This window comes from Mustelus asterias, chromosome 5 (genome assembly GCF_964213995.1).
Source record: "Mustelus asterias chromosome 5, sMusAst1.hap1.1, whole genome shotgun sequence".
NCBI classification, from domain to species: domain Eukaryota; kingdom Metazoa; phylum Chordata; class Chondrichthyes; order Carcharhiniformes; family Triakidae; genus Mustelus; species Mustelus asterias.
Window position 1 is genome coordinate 145,773,880 of NC_135805.1, and position 16,518 is coordinate 145,790,397.

At 42.6% G+C, this 16,518-nt stretch overlaps 2 protein-coding genes across 2 annotated transcripts; both read right to left on the reverse strand.

Annotated features, from left to right (window-relative positions):
* Positions 1-32: 32 nt before the first annotated feature.
* On the reverse strand, positions 33-1,673 carry LOC144493864 (histone H2A type 1-J-like). Its single transcript, XM_078213439.1, has one exon. It carries the CDS (start codon positions 1,449-1,451, stop codon positions 1,065-1,067), a length of 387 nt encoding a protein of 128 aa, XP_078069565.1. The 5' UTR covers positions 1,452-1,673; the 3' UTR covers positions 33-1,064.
* Positions 1,673-3,660, reverse strand: LOC144493866 (histone H2B-like). Its single transcript, XM_078213442.1, has one exon. The coding sequence runs from the start codon at positions 3,648-3,650 to the stop codon at positions 3,273-3,275; it is 378 nt and encodes a 125-aa protein (XP_078069568.1). The 5' UTR covers positions 3,651-3,660; the 3' UTR covers positions 1,673-3,272.
* Positions 3,661-16,518: the final 12,858 nt, after the last annotated feature.

The following is a 16,518-nucleotide window of genomic DNA, read 5'->3' on the forward strand; positions in this document are numbered from 1 at the left end:
GATGTACATCTGGCAGAAAGAGACTTGCTGCATGTGGGGCCGATAAAATAAATAACAAATGTCCGATTTGCCGGTGTTTTAAATGATGTTTAAAGACCTTCATTCGGTTTGTAGCAATTCACCTCCCTTCAACCTTCTAAAGCTTTCTCTTATTCTTCGAATCCACGATCATTTTAATGCAGAAGGAATCGCGTTAAATGAGGTTTGTGTGACACTTCGTTTTTCCCATACGACTCGGGAGTTTTATCCCAGCCCGGTCAATCTTATTGACCAACCAAATCAACTAATTCAAATTTTAGAGGAAGAATTAAAAGTGGCAGCTCCTAAAAAGGAGGGGAGCCGCTCGAAAAAAAGAGGAAGTGGAAAGAAAACTTAAACATCAAATCGAAATGAGATAAAAGGGTTTAATAATTCCCTGCGGTGCCCAGCGGGCAGGAAGGGTCGATCACGAAATGAAACTGAATTTAATCCTGGGGCTAAAACACTGAGCAAACATTGAGATTGTTTGCGATTTTTAAATAAGAGACAAATCATTTAATTTCCGATTCGCGACCCTCAGAAATTGGCGGGCTTTTTGTAATTGAAGAAAAGTCAGTTGCAGTTCCACCAATCAGGGCCCTGAAATAATTGTCGCACATCTTTTCAAACTTGCTGGCCCCAAGCATCCGCGGGGAGCGCGCCGAAAAACCCACCTCAGCACTCAATCCAACAAAGGCTGAAGAGCAACCAAGTCTGTCAGGGAAAGAGCTGCAACACGTATTATATATTGGTGGAATAACTTATTTTCTTTCAATTTATTTATTTCACTGTGTGGCAGTGTGTACTTAATTCAAATTGCTAGTACTTCAGATGCCAGAGGTTAATTCAATACAGCATTAAACCCCTCAGATTAACCCGCCCTCTCACAGATAAAGAGGTAGCCCGTCAATTAGCTCATTTTAGTGGGAAGTTAGAGGAATTCTCAGATTCGCCACCAATCGGATGGAGAATGGGTCGCCCTTTCTCAGAGAAAGTGGGTGGCTCTGAAAAGAGCCTTTGGGTTGTTAGATTTCAGAGTGGTCGCCTCACTTAGTCTTCGATGCCGCAGAGGTTTTCTTGGGCAGCAGCACGGCCTGGATATTGGGCAGCACCCCGCCCTGAGCGATGGTCACCTTTCCCAGCAGCTTGTTGAGTTCCTCGTCGTTGCGCACGGCCAGCTGGAGGTGTCTGGGGATGATGCGGGTTTTCTTGTTGTCCCGGGCCGCGTTGCCGGCCAGCTCCAGGATTTCAGCCGTCAGATACTCGAGCACAGCCGCCAGGTAGACCGGGGCTCCGGCACCCACACGCTCCGCATAGTTGCCCTTTCTCAGGAGCCTGTGAACACGGCCCACCGGGAACTGCAGTCCAGCCCGAGAGGAGCGAGACTTGGGCTTGTTGCGAGCTTTCCCGCCGGTCTTTCCTCTTCCAGACATCTTCACAATCTCACAAAGACTTTGACAGAGAATGAGAAAAGCCGCCCAGATTCACTTCTCTTGTAGCTTGGGGAGGGATGGCGGTGCACACATTGCTGATTGGCTATGGGGAAAACCTGATAACACCTTCTCCACAAAACCAATCAGATAGCTCTTTCCAGCACCAATCGGGAAAGGCCAATGTGCTGAGGGTGGAAAGTAAGGGCGCCAAATTTCAACCGATTCTTTATTTCAAATGAGCGCCAAAAAACACAGAAAAAGTCGAGTTGGAATTGTAACAAAGTTATACGCAATTCAGATTTCAGCTCAAGATTAGAATACACCCCATTTCTCTCCCTAATCTAAAATTTCCCTTTATAAATCAGTTTCTGGTTTTATGTGTGGGATTTCGGTGTAACTGACAAGAAGTCGCAACTTAATTGAAGGAACATACTGCGGGAAATCTGAATTAAAATCAGAGGGCGGAAAGTCGGGAGCCACATTTTCAAATTCCAACCGATTAATCTTCACATTTATAATCCCGTCAATGTGTAAAACAAAAAAATCATTCAAATAATAAACCAGCTTTAATGTGGAATTTTTTTACATTCAGCCAATCTCTCTTCATCTAGTTTCTGATTGCGTGTGTCTGATTAATGAGAACAGGGCAATAATTGGAAAATAGCGCCAAATTAGCAGAATCCCAAAATGTATTATTTTTTAAAATCATGTGAGACCGTCGATACATGTCAGAAACAAGGAAATGCTTTCACCCAGAAAGTCTCCAGAATAGTCAACACCGCCTAATGACAATGTTTAGAAATTAGCGTCCATTACTTCACTGGTTCCTATTTTATCAGATTCGCTTTTACAAGCCGGGATACATTTGGGTTTAATCTCGGTCTTTTTTGAAACCCGCTTTCCTGGGGGCGCTAAATCTCATTTCTAGTACTTTGGACAATAATGGCGTGGATAGTCAACATATTAACATTATTATAAAATATTATAATGCCGTCTCCGTGTTGTGGACTGCTGCCTCCTGGCGTCGCGCAAAAGCAGAGAGCACATTTTGGGACGGCACGGTAGCACAGTGGTTAGCACTGCTGCTTCACAGCTCCAGGGTCCCGGGTTCGATTCCCGGCTCGGGTCACTGTCTGTGTGGAGTTTGCACATTCTCCTCGTGTCTGCGTGGGTTTCCTCCGGGTGCTCCGGTTTCCTCCCACAGTCCAAAGATGTGCGGGTCAGGTTGATTGGCTAGGTTAAAAAAAAAATTGCCCCTTAGAGTCCTGGGATGCGTAGGTTAGAGGGATTAGCGGGTAAAATACATGGGGGTAGGGCCTGGGTGGGATTGTGGTCGGTGCAGACTCGATGGGCCGAATGGCCTCCTTCTGCACTGTAGGGTTTCTATGATTTCTATGAGAGCACATTTTGGTTTAAATTTGCCAGTATTGAGATTGATGCTTCATAAAACACAGGGGTTTACAGGGAATGAAATGATTGGTTATGGAGACCAAACAGGAACAGAATTGAATTTGAAACATTTTTCTATTTGCTCTCTCTCCCAACAGACAATGAAAGTGTCCGAATATCAACTCCTCTGAGAACAGGGCGCTCAACGGGTTAGTGGGCAGACATTATTCATGGAAAACAGTAAATAGAATCATAGCCAAAACGGCTACTGTGTTATCCAGAACTTCCTGACTGAAACGCTAATGAAAGACAATTTTAAGTCTATGATTTCTAAAACGATAATAGTATAGCTTTCTCACAGAAGTTGTGGGTGGCTCTTAAAAGAGCCGTTTGGTTGTTTTGAGTATATTTTTTTCAGTGTATCGTGCAGTTTTACTTGGAGCTGGTGTATTTGGTCACCGCCTTTGTCCCCTCCGACACGGCGTGCTTGGCCAGTTCCCCGGGCAGCAGCAGGCGCACGGCGGTCTGGATCTCCCGGGAGCTGATGGTGCTGCGCTTGTTGTAATGGGCCAGACGGGAAGCCTCGCCGGCGATGCGCTCGAAGATGTCGTTAACGAACGAGTTCATGATGCTCATGGCCTTGGAGGAGATGCCGGTGTCGGGGTGAACCTGCTTCATCACTTTGTAGATGTAGATGCCGTAACTCTCCCTCCTGGACCTCCTCTTCCTCTTGCCGCTTTTCGTTATCGGCTTCTTCTGGGCCTTTTTGGCGCCCTTCTTGGCAGTCTGGGGTTTCTTTTCTTCAGGCATGGTGTATGCAAACTGCAGACTCAGAATAACTGAAAGTTCAGTCTGAACTCTTCTTTTATCGACTAACCCAGACGACTATGCAAATGAAGGATGGGTGAAAGACGTGTTCACCATTGGCTAATCTGTAATGATGCGGGTTTCTTTGCTTATTTGATTGGTTCGTTCAGATAACCAATCACAGTTATTGCTCCTCACATCCACAAATTCTCTGCAGTCACATCCTCCACTCCCCTTGCTGCCTCCTTTTTCAAACGATTTCTTAAATTCCACACTCTCTCTGGCAATACCAGCGCATTCTCTCTGCTGGTAAAACCACATCGCTCTATAAAATGCTGCTGATACCGTTCTAACCTCTTCCCTTCCTCACCAGCAAGGACTGCTCCGCATTTCATCCCGTCGCCTGGATGTCGCAGTCCAGAATATTTGAGATAAATCTCAAAGGCTGGTTAGCACTGCTACCTCACAGTGCCCGGGTTCAATTCCGGCCTCGGGTAATTGTGTGGAGTTTGCACGTTTTCCCCATGCCTGCATGGATTTCCTCCGGGTGCTCCGATTTCCTCCCACACTACAAAGATGCACAGGTTAAGTTTATTGGTCATGCTAAATTGCCTATTAGTGTCCCAACATGTGTAGGTTCGGGGATTAGTGAACAGATTTTTTTTCCTGTCTTGTTCCTCGCATTGTAAAGAGGGTTGTACAATGTACCTCTTACAGGAACACAATAAATTGCACAGGATTAGAGCACATGGCCCATCGCTCCTGCCCCACCATTCAATGTGATCGTGAATGATGTTGGACTTCACACTGATTTTCAAAACTGTTGTCCCATATCCTTCACCTTCTCAAGAGACTAACCTCTATGGAATATAATCCTAATTTACTCAGTCTCTCATCATAGAGCACCCTGAACCCAGGTAACAATTTGGTAACTTTTTGTGAGTATTGTTAACAATAGTAAGCTGGTTCTCCGATTTCTTTATGGGATTGTGGGTTTTAGAATTTATGGTTCCACAAGTGGGTGTTCCTATTGTTTGTCTCACTGAGACAATAAAGTTTTCCTTCTATATCAATCAGTCTGCTGTACTCTGCATGTTGTTTTCCACTCTTGACAGTTGAAATCCTATGGTTTGACGATTGCTCTTAAGAAATGTATAATAGGGTGTTCCTTCTATGAGTTCTCCTCCCTGTGAATGCTGAACGATTTGCATTACTCTGCACACACCATTTTCACATCTTATATATGAAGTTGTGTATTTTATATCTCCTATCACTCAGTATTTGTAATGTAGCAAAACTGCGATGAAGTCCGTCTCTAAAATTATCTGAGAGTGGGTTCCAGCTGAACCTGTCTGGAACAATGTGAAGTTGAAGTTGATTGTGATTCAGTCAAAACATTTGATTTAGATTTTTTTCGTGTCATTCAATCTGTGGCGTGCTATTTGACTATGGATTCAGCTCTGTGTCTATTGGACTTTGAAAAGCATTGACTGCAAATATTACTGTGGTTATCGCTTTTCAGTTTATTGGAGATTCTGAGAGTGTGGACATGATTCTCGATCTTTCCCTCTCTCAAAGCAAATAGGAGTGTGGATTAATTCAGTTCTCATCAAGTTCCAGCTGACATTGAGTGTATGATTCATTTAAATATCCTGTGTTTCTCCTGTTGGATGTTAATGTGCCACTATCTGAGTTTTTCAGTACCTTATACATTGCATCCTTTATGGACCACATTGCATTTCATTGGAGGATAGATTCTGTATTCAGGCGGGCGTGATATGAACAACATTCTTCAGTTTCAGAGAGTGTAAGTGAATGTGGGATTTATTATATAGATTTCAGCCTTAGCAGTTTCAATAACTGAGGGCAGCATCCTCAATCTGTCAGCCTCTAGTACAGTGTGTAGATGTAGGGATCTTTCTGTCATTGTTTCTTTCTCTGATATGATTTGGAAGGTATTATTCTTGTGTCTGTCTGAGGCAAGAATTTGAATGGCAGACTCATTTTGCAGCTATGATTCTGTGATTGTTGAAATAAGTGTTTTCAATCTGTATCCGTTTTCTTGTATATAAGTGTGGGATATTTTGTATCTGAGCTTTGTTAACTCAGACATTGTGCTGGAATTTACTCATTAAACACCCTAACATATCAATATCTGTTTGATATAATTTATAATATGGATTTGATGTATGTTATAGTAATAGATTAATCCCACTAACTGTATTTGAGTTGTGGAATGGTATTTAGTTTGAAACTATATGAATAATAAAATGTGGATATGTCAATCTGATCCATGGTCTCACATGTAATTCCTGCAGTGTGCAGTGAAGGGATTGTCATTTCTCTTTCAGTTTTCTATAATGTGCTGGGATTTTTTTTTAAATGTTGACTGGTATGCAACATGTGGCCTTGGCTGAATTCTCGGGCAATTTATATAGCTTCTGTCTATAAATTATACTTTGTCCATTCTAGCGACAGATTACTATTTCATTTCTGACCAATGCCACACAGGATTTTTAAATCAGCATTTTTAAAATCTGTGATTGAAGTTTGCTCCTCTCACCTCGGTTCGAGGGAAACTTTTTTTAAAGAAGTCGCCAAACGGTGCAGTTTAACTCTTGGGTTGAAAAGTGATCTCTGTCCTTGGGAATAGTGTGGGGCTGAAAAATTATAATCTGATGATCTGGCTGTATCTGTGTACTTTATGAGTGACACTTTATCCACTTTGTCTCGGAATTAGCTCAACATTTCAGGTGTTTTATGTTCAGTCTTTTTTAAGTTGATGTTATTATGTATCTACCTGAATAATTGACTTTAGCAGGCATCAGGAGAATCCATTGCCCGGGTTTGCTTACGTTTTTCATGTATGTTTCAGCTAATTACTATTCTGATGATTATTTTTGACTTCAGATTCATTTATCAATTTACAGGTTGTAACTTTTGTTACAACAAAGTTTCCATTCAAGAAACAGAATTTTATATTGAAAACACTTTTATGATAAGACTATTTTGATCTTATTTTAACTGTGACCTCCTTCAAAGCTGGAAATATTTAATTAAATGTATGAAAAGTATACAAAATATGGGACCACTGCAAAAGTTGGGAATCAAACTATGGTCAGTGGCTTGGAAGGCAGCCCTTCTCACAGCTATCTGATCATTGTACTTCACGCCATGCTACACGCTCTGTATTTATAGAAAGCAGTAAGAAGTTTAACAACACCAGGTTAAAGACCAACAGGTTTATTTGGTAGCAAAAACCACACAAGCTTTCGGAGCTCCAAGCCCCTTCTTCAGGTGAGTGGGAATTCTGTTCACAAACAGGGCATATAAAGACACAGACTCAATTTACATGAATAATGGTTGGAATGCGAATACTTACAGCTAGTCAAGTCTTTAAGATACAAACAACGTGAGTGGAGAGAGCATCAAGACAGGCTAAAAAGATGTGTATTGTCTCCAGACAAGACAGCCAGTGAAACTCTGCAGGTCCAGGCAAGCTGTGGGGGTTACAAATAGTGTGACATGAACCCAATATCCCGGTTGAGGCCGGGATATTTATAGAAAGCTTCATACCCTCAATTTTTAGAACTTAAAATTTGATGAATATAATGATTTGCGAACAGTTGAATTTGACGGTATCAATTTCCTGTTCCTTTACTCCAAGTTAAAATGTTTCTGAATATGTAACTTGTTGTATGGCTCATTGTCAACCAGCAGATGGCACCAACAGTCCACAATATGTTGGATCTTGCGCCTGTGAACACAAACTGGAAAGCAGTGGGCCGAATGCTGCACTTCGAGCTGGTACGTTCATGTGTGTACAGTGGGGTTGAAGTTTCTGCACCTATTTTTTGTTTGGGAGAATGTCTTCTCTTCTACATGTTTTAAATGAGGCCAAGTGCATGTGGGATCCCTCTGTGTCTGTCAATTTCCATTAATCTTACTGTGGGTTTTGAACATTATGTTTTTGTATGGGAATTTTACTCTGCACATTTTTAATTGCTGCTGTGCAAAAATTGGAGATACTTGGTATATGTGTCAATGACTGTGAGTTTTATTCTAAACTTAGAATTCTCTGTAACTTGAACATGGCTGTTATTCTGCAAAAAATGTGGCTAATTAGGAGCTATGTGCTTTAATTCACTATGTTTCTGAAATGTATAATGTTTCTGATATGAGTGGGTTTGATTTATTTATTTTTTAACTTTTTAGTATGTAACTGCAATTTTATATTATCTTTGTAAATGTCACGGTCATATATGTGTCCATGAATTTATTCTGTGTCCCTTGGTAATGGTAAATGAATGAGGATTTCATCATTTCCTGTGAATCTCTGGTATGAAACTGTAGGGGTTTAAGCTTTGCCTTTTGGATTCTAGTGTCTGGGTATTGCTTTTCCTTCACGTCTTCATTTCCAGTTTTATTGTAAAACTCTCATATTTGAGTTCCATATTTGAGGTCGTCGTTGGCCTCTGGTATAGTACCAGAAGATTGGAGGTTAGCGAATGTTGTCCCATTGTTTAAGAAGGGGAACAGAGACTTCCCCGGGAATTATAGACCGGTGAGTCTCACTTCTGTTGTCGGCAAGATGTTGGAAAAAATTATAAGGGATAGGATTTATAGTTATTTGGAGAGTAATGAATTGATAGGTGATAGTCAGCATGGTTTTGTGGCAGGTAGGTCGTGCCTTACTAACCTTATTGAGTTTTTTGAGAAAGTGACCAAGGAGGTGGATGGGGGCAAGGCAGTGGACGTGGTATATATGGATTTTAGTAAGGCGTTTGATAAGGTTCACCATGGTAGGCTTCTGCAGAAAATGCAGATGTATGGGATTGGGGGTGATCTAGGAAATTGGATCAGGAATTGGCTAGCGGATAGGAAACAGAGGGTGGTGGTTGATAGTAAATATTCATCATGGAGTGCGGTTACAAGTGGTGTACCTCAGGGATCTGTTTTGGGGCCACTGCTGTTTGTAATATTTATTAATGATCTGGATGAGGGTATAGTTGGGTGGATTAGCAAATTTGCTGATGACACCAAAGTCGGTGGTGTGGTAGACAGTGAGGAAGGGTGTCGTAGTTTGCAGGAAGACTTAGACAGGTTGCAAAGTTGGGCCGAGAGGTGGCGGATGGAGTTTAATGCGGAGAAGTGTGAGGTAATTCACTTTGGTAGGAATAACAGATGTGTTGAGTATAGGGCTAACGGGAGGACTTTGAATAGTGTGGAGGAGCAGAGGGATCTAGGTGTATGTGTGCATAGATCCCTGAAAGTTGGGAATCAAGTAGATAAGGTTGTTAAGAAGGCATATGGTGTCTTGGCGTTTATTGGTAGGGGGATTGAATTTAGGAGTCGTAGCGTTATGTTGCAACTGTACACAACTCTGGTGCGGCCGCACTTGGAGTACTGTGTGCAGTTCTGGTCCCCACATTACAGGAAGGATGTGGAGGCTTTGGAGAGGGTGCAGAGGAGGTTTACCAGGATGTTGCCTGGTATGGAGGGGAGATCCTATGAGGAGAGGCTGAGGAATTTGGGATTGTTTTCGCTGGAAAGGCGGCGGCTAAGAGGGGATCTTATTGAAACATATAAGATGATTAGAGGTTTAGATAGGGTGGATAGTGATAGCCTTTTTCCTCTGATGGAGAAATCCAGCATGAGGGGGCATGGCTTTAAATTGACGGGGGGGTAGTTATAGAACCGATGTCAGGGGTAGGTTCTTTACCCAGAGGGTGGTGAGGGATTGGAATGCCCTGCCAGCATCAGTAGTAAATGCGCCTAGTTTGGGGGCGTTTAAGAGATCCGTAGATAGGTTCATGGACGAAAAGAAATTGGTTTAGGTTGGAGGGTCACAGTTTTTTTTTTTTTAACTGGTCGGTGCAACATCGTGGGCCGAAGGGCCTGTTCTGCGCTGTAATGTTCTATGTTCTATGTTCTATATTAATTTTGTACCGTTCAATTTACAATGTGTGCATCCACCTTTCTCACCAGTGCCTCCCAGTTGCCCTGCTTACTCAGCTCTCTACCTCTCAGTCGCTGTGTTATATTTATGTATTTTATTTTGTACCCTTGTTTTGTGGGAAGGAAGAGTAATTTTGCTTCATATTTCTCCTCTATGATCCTATTACACTGCATATGATGGTTTTTGCAATGTCTGATTTTCCTGAGATATGTACATGTCAAAGCTTGTTTGGCAGACGATAATGTTTTGTCCATAACATTGGGATTTTCATTTGTCATAACACTACATGGCATTTGTCATAATACATTAAAAATTTGAATGCAACTTCTGAACAGTCATGGAAATTTTCAGTTGTGAGAAATTGACTTCTTTCTGCATTTATTTCATCTCAGTTCCTGATGTGTAAACGTGACATTGGCACATTTCCTGTCAGCTTCTGGTAATTGAGGGTTGGTGTTTCATTGTCCATGGGCATTTCTGGTTTTGAGTAACTGTTTTGTTTTGAAACAGAGACTTGTTTGTACATGAGTGCTGTTTCTTTTTGCATTCCTTCTCTCTGTCAGTTTCTGGCATGTGGATGTGAGAGTTATTCTGCATCTGTCAATAACTGATTTGATTTTAGTCAGCATGTCAGTTTTGGCTATGTATGTAGCTTGTGAATATCAATGGATCATGAGCTTTCTCAGGATCTGAAGTGTGGGAATGTTTTTACATCCTTTAATATAATTTGTTTGAGTGTCAATTTAAGTTTGCATCCAACAGTAAATGCAAGATGTTTTCCGTGTCTTTTAGCACACGTGTGTCTTGTGCTTATGAATCTGTGTGTTCTATTAATATCTGTGGACTATTGTTGGTGTATGGACATTTGTTTTGAAGTCAGTATTCAATTTGTGAATGTTCATGTTTATCAGCAATCATCAATATATTTCCTGGTGGTGTGGCTTTATTCCATACTTATGACATTTTAAATCAAACATTTCTGTTTAACATTTCACACCAGAGCCTTGGCAACTGATAGCTTCTGGCTTGCAAGTGAGAGTGTTCTCCATTTTAATTTGCACTAGAAACTTTTCATTGTGACTCTTTGTAATGCAGCCATAATTTTAGGTGTCCAGAACTCCAACAATCTGTTCTGGCCCCCTATACCAAAACTATAGATAACAAAGCCCACCAATGCCTCTACGTTCTCAGAAGATTAAGGAAATTTGGCATGTCGGCTCTGACTCTCACCAATTTTAACAGATAAAGAACAAAGAAAATTACAGCACATAAACAAGCCCGTCGGCTCTCCTAGCCTGCACCGACCATGCTGCCCGACTTAACTAAAACCCCCTATCCTTCCAGGGAACATATCCTGCTATTCCCATCCTATTCATGTATTTGTGAAAACGCCCCTTAAAAGTCACTATTGTATCCGCTTCCAATACCTCCCCCGGCAGCAAGTTCCAGGCACCCACCACCCTCTGTGTGCAAAATCTGCCTTGTACATCTCCTTTAAACATTGCGCTTTGCACCTTAAACCTGTGCCCCCTAGCAATTGACCCTTTCACCCTGGGAAAAAGCTTCTGACTATCCACTTCATCCATGCCTCTTGTAATCTTGTAGACTTCTATCAGGTCACCTCTCAACCTCCGTGGTTCCAGTGAGAACAAACCAAGTTTCTCCAACCTCTCCTCATAGCTAATGCTCTCCATACCAGGCAACATCCTGGTAAATCTTTTCTGCACCCTCTCCAAAGCCTCCACATCCTTCTGGCAGTGTGGCGACCAGAATTGAACACTATATTCCAAGTGCAGCCTAACAAAGGTTCTATAAAGCTGCAACATCAATTACGAATTTTTAAACTCAATGCCCCGGCCGATGAAGGCAAGCATGCCGTATGCCTTCTTGACTACCTTCTCCACTTGCATTGTCACTTTCACTGACCTGTGTACCTGTACACACAGATCTCTTTGGCTATCAATACTCTTAAGGGTTCTGCCATTTACTGTATACTTCCTATCTGTATTAGACCTTCCAAAATGCATTACCTCACATTTGTCTGGATTAAACCCCATCGGCCATCTCTCTGACCATGTCTTCAACTGGTCTATATCCTGCTGTATCCTCTGATGGTCCTCATCGCTATCTGCAAATCCACCAACCTTTGTGTCATCCACAAACTTACCAATCAAACCAGTTACATTGTCCTCCATATCATTTACATACATTACAAACAGCAAAGGTCCCAGCACTGATCCCTGAGAAACGCCACTTGTCACAGCCCTCCATTCAGAAACGCACCCTTCCACTGCTACCCTCTGTCTTCTTTGACCTTGCCAGCTCCCCTCTGATCCCATGTGACTTCACCTTCTGCACAAGTCTGCCATGAGGGACTTTTGATGTGGAGATGCCGGCGTTGGACTGGGGTAAACACAGTAAGAAGTCTCACAACACAAGGTTAAAGTCCAACAGGTTTATTTGGTAGTAAAAGACACAAGCTTTCGGAGCGCTCGCTGCTCCTTCATCAGGTAAGTGGGAGTTCTGTTCACAAACAGGGCATATAAAGACACAAACTCAATTCACAAAATAATGGTTGGAATGCGAGTCTTTACAGGTAATCAAGTCTGAAAGGTACAGACAATGTGAGTGGAGAGAGGGTTAAGCACAGGTTAAAGAGATGTGTATTGTCTCCAGCTGGGACAGTTCATGAGATTTTGCAAGCCCAGGCAAGTCAATTGGGCCACAGACAGTGCAACATGAACCCAAGATCCCAGCCGAGGCCGTCCCCATGTGTGCAGAACTTGGCCATCAGTCTCTGCCCAACGACTCTGCATTGTCGTGTGTCATGAAGGCCGCCTTGGAGAATGCCCACCCGAAGATCAGAAGCTGGATGCCCATGACCGCTGAAGTGTTCCCCAACAGGAAGAGAACACTCCTGCCTGGTGACTGTCGAGCGGTGTTCATTCATCTGCTGTCGCAATACACATCTCTTTAACCTGTGCTTAACCCTCTCTCCACTCACATTGTCTGTACCTTTAAGACTTGATTACCTGTAAAGACTCGCATTCCAACCATTATTTTGTAAATTGAGTTTGTGTCTTTATATGCCCTGTTTGTGAACAGAACTCCCACTCACCTGATGAAGGAGCAGCGCTCTGAAAGCTAGTGGCTTTTGCTACCAAATAAACCTGTTGGAATTTAACCTGGTGTTGTGAGACTTCTTACTGTGCCTCCCCTGTAGCCAGTGAGGATACAAAGATTTCTCTCAAGGCTCCAGCAATTTCCTCCCTTGCCTCTCTAAGTATTCTGGGGTATATCCCACCAGGCCCAGGGGACCTGTCTACCTTAATGTTTCTCAAGAACCCCAATACCTCCTCCTTTTTCATCTCAACATGGCTCAAACTATCCACACATCATTTCCCAGACTCATCATCCACCAAGTCCTTTTCTTTGGTGAATACTGACGCCAAATACTTATTTAACACCTCGCCTATGCTCCACGCATAGATTCCCTCCCTTGTCCTTGAGTGGGCCAACCCTCTTGCTCTTTATATATGTATAAAAAGCCTTGGGATTTTCCTTAATCCTGCTGGCAAATGCTTTTTCGTGACCACTTAAGTAGCCCTCCTTACTCCTTAAGTTTCTAGAAAGCATACAATCAGGCTGCATCACAGCTTGCTATGGCTCCTGCTCTGCCCAAGACTGCAAGAAACTACAAAAAGTCATGAAAGTCGCCCAATCAAAGCGATAAAGAAAGGAAAGATAGATTATGAAACTAAACTAGCTCTAAACATTTAAAAAATAGTAAACGTCTTTACAAATATATAAAAATGAATAGAGTGGCTCGAGTGAATGTTGGACCTTTGGAGGACGAGAGGGGGGATTTAATAGTGGAAAACGAGGAAATGGCTGAGACTTTAAATAGGTTTTTTGTGTCGGTCTTCACGGTGGAAGACACAAATAGTTTACCAAATATTAATGATCGAGTGTTGGTAGGAGGAGAAGTACTCAATACAATTATTGTTACTCGAGAGGCAGTGCTTGGTAGACTAACGGGACTGAAGGTGGACAAGTCCCCGGGCCTGGATGGAATGCATCCCAGGGTGCTGAAAGAAATATCAGAGGTAATAGCGGATGCGTTAGTGGTTATTTATCAAAATCACTGGACTCTGGGGTAGTACCAGCTGATTGGAAAATGGCTACTGTTACGCCGCTGTTTAAAAAAGGAAGTAGACAAAAGGCGGGTAACTACAGGCCGGTTAGCTTAACATCTGTAGTTGGGAAAATGCTGGAATCCATCATTAAAGAAGAAATAGCAGGCAATCTGGATAAGAATGGTTCGATCAAGCAGACGTAGCGTGGATTCATGAGAGGAAAGTCGTGTTTGACGAACTTACTGGATTTTTATGAAAATGTGACTAGTGCGGTTGATGGAGGGGAACCGGTAGATGTGGTGTTTTTGGATTTCCAAAAGGCATTCGATAAGGTGCCTCACAAAAGGTTGCTGCAGAAGATTGGGGCACACGGAGTTGGGGGTCGGGTGTTAGCGTGGATTGGGGATTGGCTATCCAACAGGAAGCAGAGAGTTGGAATAAATGGGTTCTTTTCTGGTTGGCAGATGGTGACTAGTGGCGTGCCGCAGGGATCGCTGCTGGGGCCTCAACTGTTTACTATTTACATAGATGATCTGGAGGTGGGGACTGAGTGTAGGGTAACAAAGTTTGCTGACGACACCAAGATAAGTGGGAAAGTGAATTGTGTGGAGGAAGTGGAAGGTCTGCAGAGAGAATTGAATAGGCTGAGTGAGTGGGCGAGGATCTGGCAGATGGAGTATAACGTTGGCAAATGCGAGGTTATTCACTTTGGAAGAAATAATAGCAAATTGGATTATTATTTAAATAGAAAGAAATTACAACATGCTACTGTGCAAAGGGACCTGGGGGTCCTTGTGCATGAGTCACAAAAACTCAGTCTGCAAGTACAACAGGTGATCAAGAAGGCAAATGGGATGTTGGCATTTATCGCGAGGGGGATAGAATATAAAAGCAGAGAAGACTTGCTGCATCTGTACAAGGCATTGGTGAGGCCACAGCTGGAATACTGTGTGTAGTTTTGGTCCCCTTACTTGCGAAAGGATATATTGGCCTTGGAGGGAGTGCAGAGAAGGTTCACCAGGTTGATACCGGAGATGAGGGGTGTAGATTATGAGGAGAGATTGAGCAGATTAGGTTTGTACTCGTTGGAGTTTAGAAGGCTGAGGGGTGATCTTATAGAGGCATATAAGACATTGAAGGGGCTGGATAGGGTAGAAGTGGAGAGATTCTTTCCACTTAGGAAGGAAACCAGAACTAGAGGGCACAGCCTCAAAATAAAGGGGGGTCAGTTTAGGACAGAGTTGAGGAGGAACTTCTTCTCTCAGAGGGTGGTGAGTCTCTGGAATTCTCTGCCCACTGAAGTGGTGGAGGCTACCTCGTTGAATATGTTTAAGTCACGGATAGATGGATTTCTGATCGGTAGGGGAATTAAGGGTTATGGGGAGCAGATGGGTAAGTGGAACTGATTCACTTCAGATCAGCCATGCTCTTGTTGAATGGCGGGGCAAGCTCGAGGGGCTATGTGGCCTACTCCTGCTCCTATTTCTTATGTTCTTATGTTCTTAATCCATCACGCAAACCAGCCTCCCATCTATTGACTCTGTCTACATGTGCCGCTGCCTTGGCAAAGCAGCCAGCATAATTAAGGACTCCACACAGCCTGGACATACTCTCTTCCACCTTTTCCCATCGCAAAAAGGATGCAAAAGTCTGAGGTCACATACCAAGCGACTCAAAAACAACTTCTTCCCTGCAGCCATCAGACTTTTGAATGGATCTAGCTTGCATTAAGTTGATTTTTCTCCACACCCTAGCTATGACTGTAACACTACATTCTGGACTCTCTCGTTTCCTTCTCTATGAATGGTATGGTTTGTCTATATAGTGCGCAAAAAACAATACTTTTCACTGTATGCTAATACATGTGACAATAATAAATCAAATCAACGTCTGCTCTATCTCTTGGTTGCTAATATGTGTGTGTGGGTTTTACATTGTAACTGTCTGTATTTATAATGGGAACCCGGGTTTATTTTTCATCCGATGTCTCACCTATGTGAGTGATGTTATTTTATTCTCTGTACATGTCAAAATCTGCGGAGCAAATTCCAGTAGAACATTTTTTATTTGCTGTGATCTGGTATTATGACCATTAGTGAGAAGAGTGATCTGGCACATGGTGTATTACTGAAATTGAAACAATATCAAAATTAAAGATAAAGTTTGAGATCCTCGTAGTGGAATTTAATGTGTTGCTTTTTGTGGTGACTGGGTAGAATGCTTGGATTAATTCTGTACATTTCAATTAGCTGCAGCATCTGATATTTCATTGGCAGCTGAAGATCTACATTTGTGAGATGATAGGTCCACCTTTCAATTTGATTTGAGGAAAGGATGGTGCTGGGAGTCTGGAATGTACTGCCTGGGAGGGTCGTAGAGACAGGAAAAACTCAACCTTTGAAATGTACGTAGATAAACATTTGAATGTCATAACATAGAACCATAGAAAATTACAGCTCAGAAACAGGCCTTTTGGCCCTTCTTCTCTGTGCTGAACCATTTTATGCCTAGTCCCACTGACCTGCACTTGGACCATATCCCTCCACACCCCTCTCATCCATGAACCCGTCCAAGTTTTTCTTAAATGTTAAAAGTGACCCCGCATTTACCACTTTATCTGGCAGCTCATTCCACACTCCCACCACTCTCTGCGTGAAGAAGCCCCCCCCTAATATTCCCTTTAAACTTTTCTCCTTTCACCCTTAATCCATGCCCTCTGGTTTTTTTCTCCCCTAGCCTCAGCGGAAAAAGCCTGCTTGCATTCACTCTATCTATA

Excerpts from the sequence above, each read along its gene's own strand:
- LOC144493864 (XM_078213439.1), bottom strand. The coding sequence starts at position 1,451 with ATGTCTGGAAGAGGAAAGACCGGCGGGAAAGCTCGCAACAAGCCCAAG.
- LOC144493866 (XM_078213442.1), bottom strand. The coding sequence starts at position 3,650 with ATGCCTGAAGAAAAGAAACCCCAGACTGCCAAGAAGGGCGCCAAAAAG.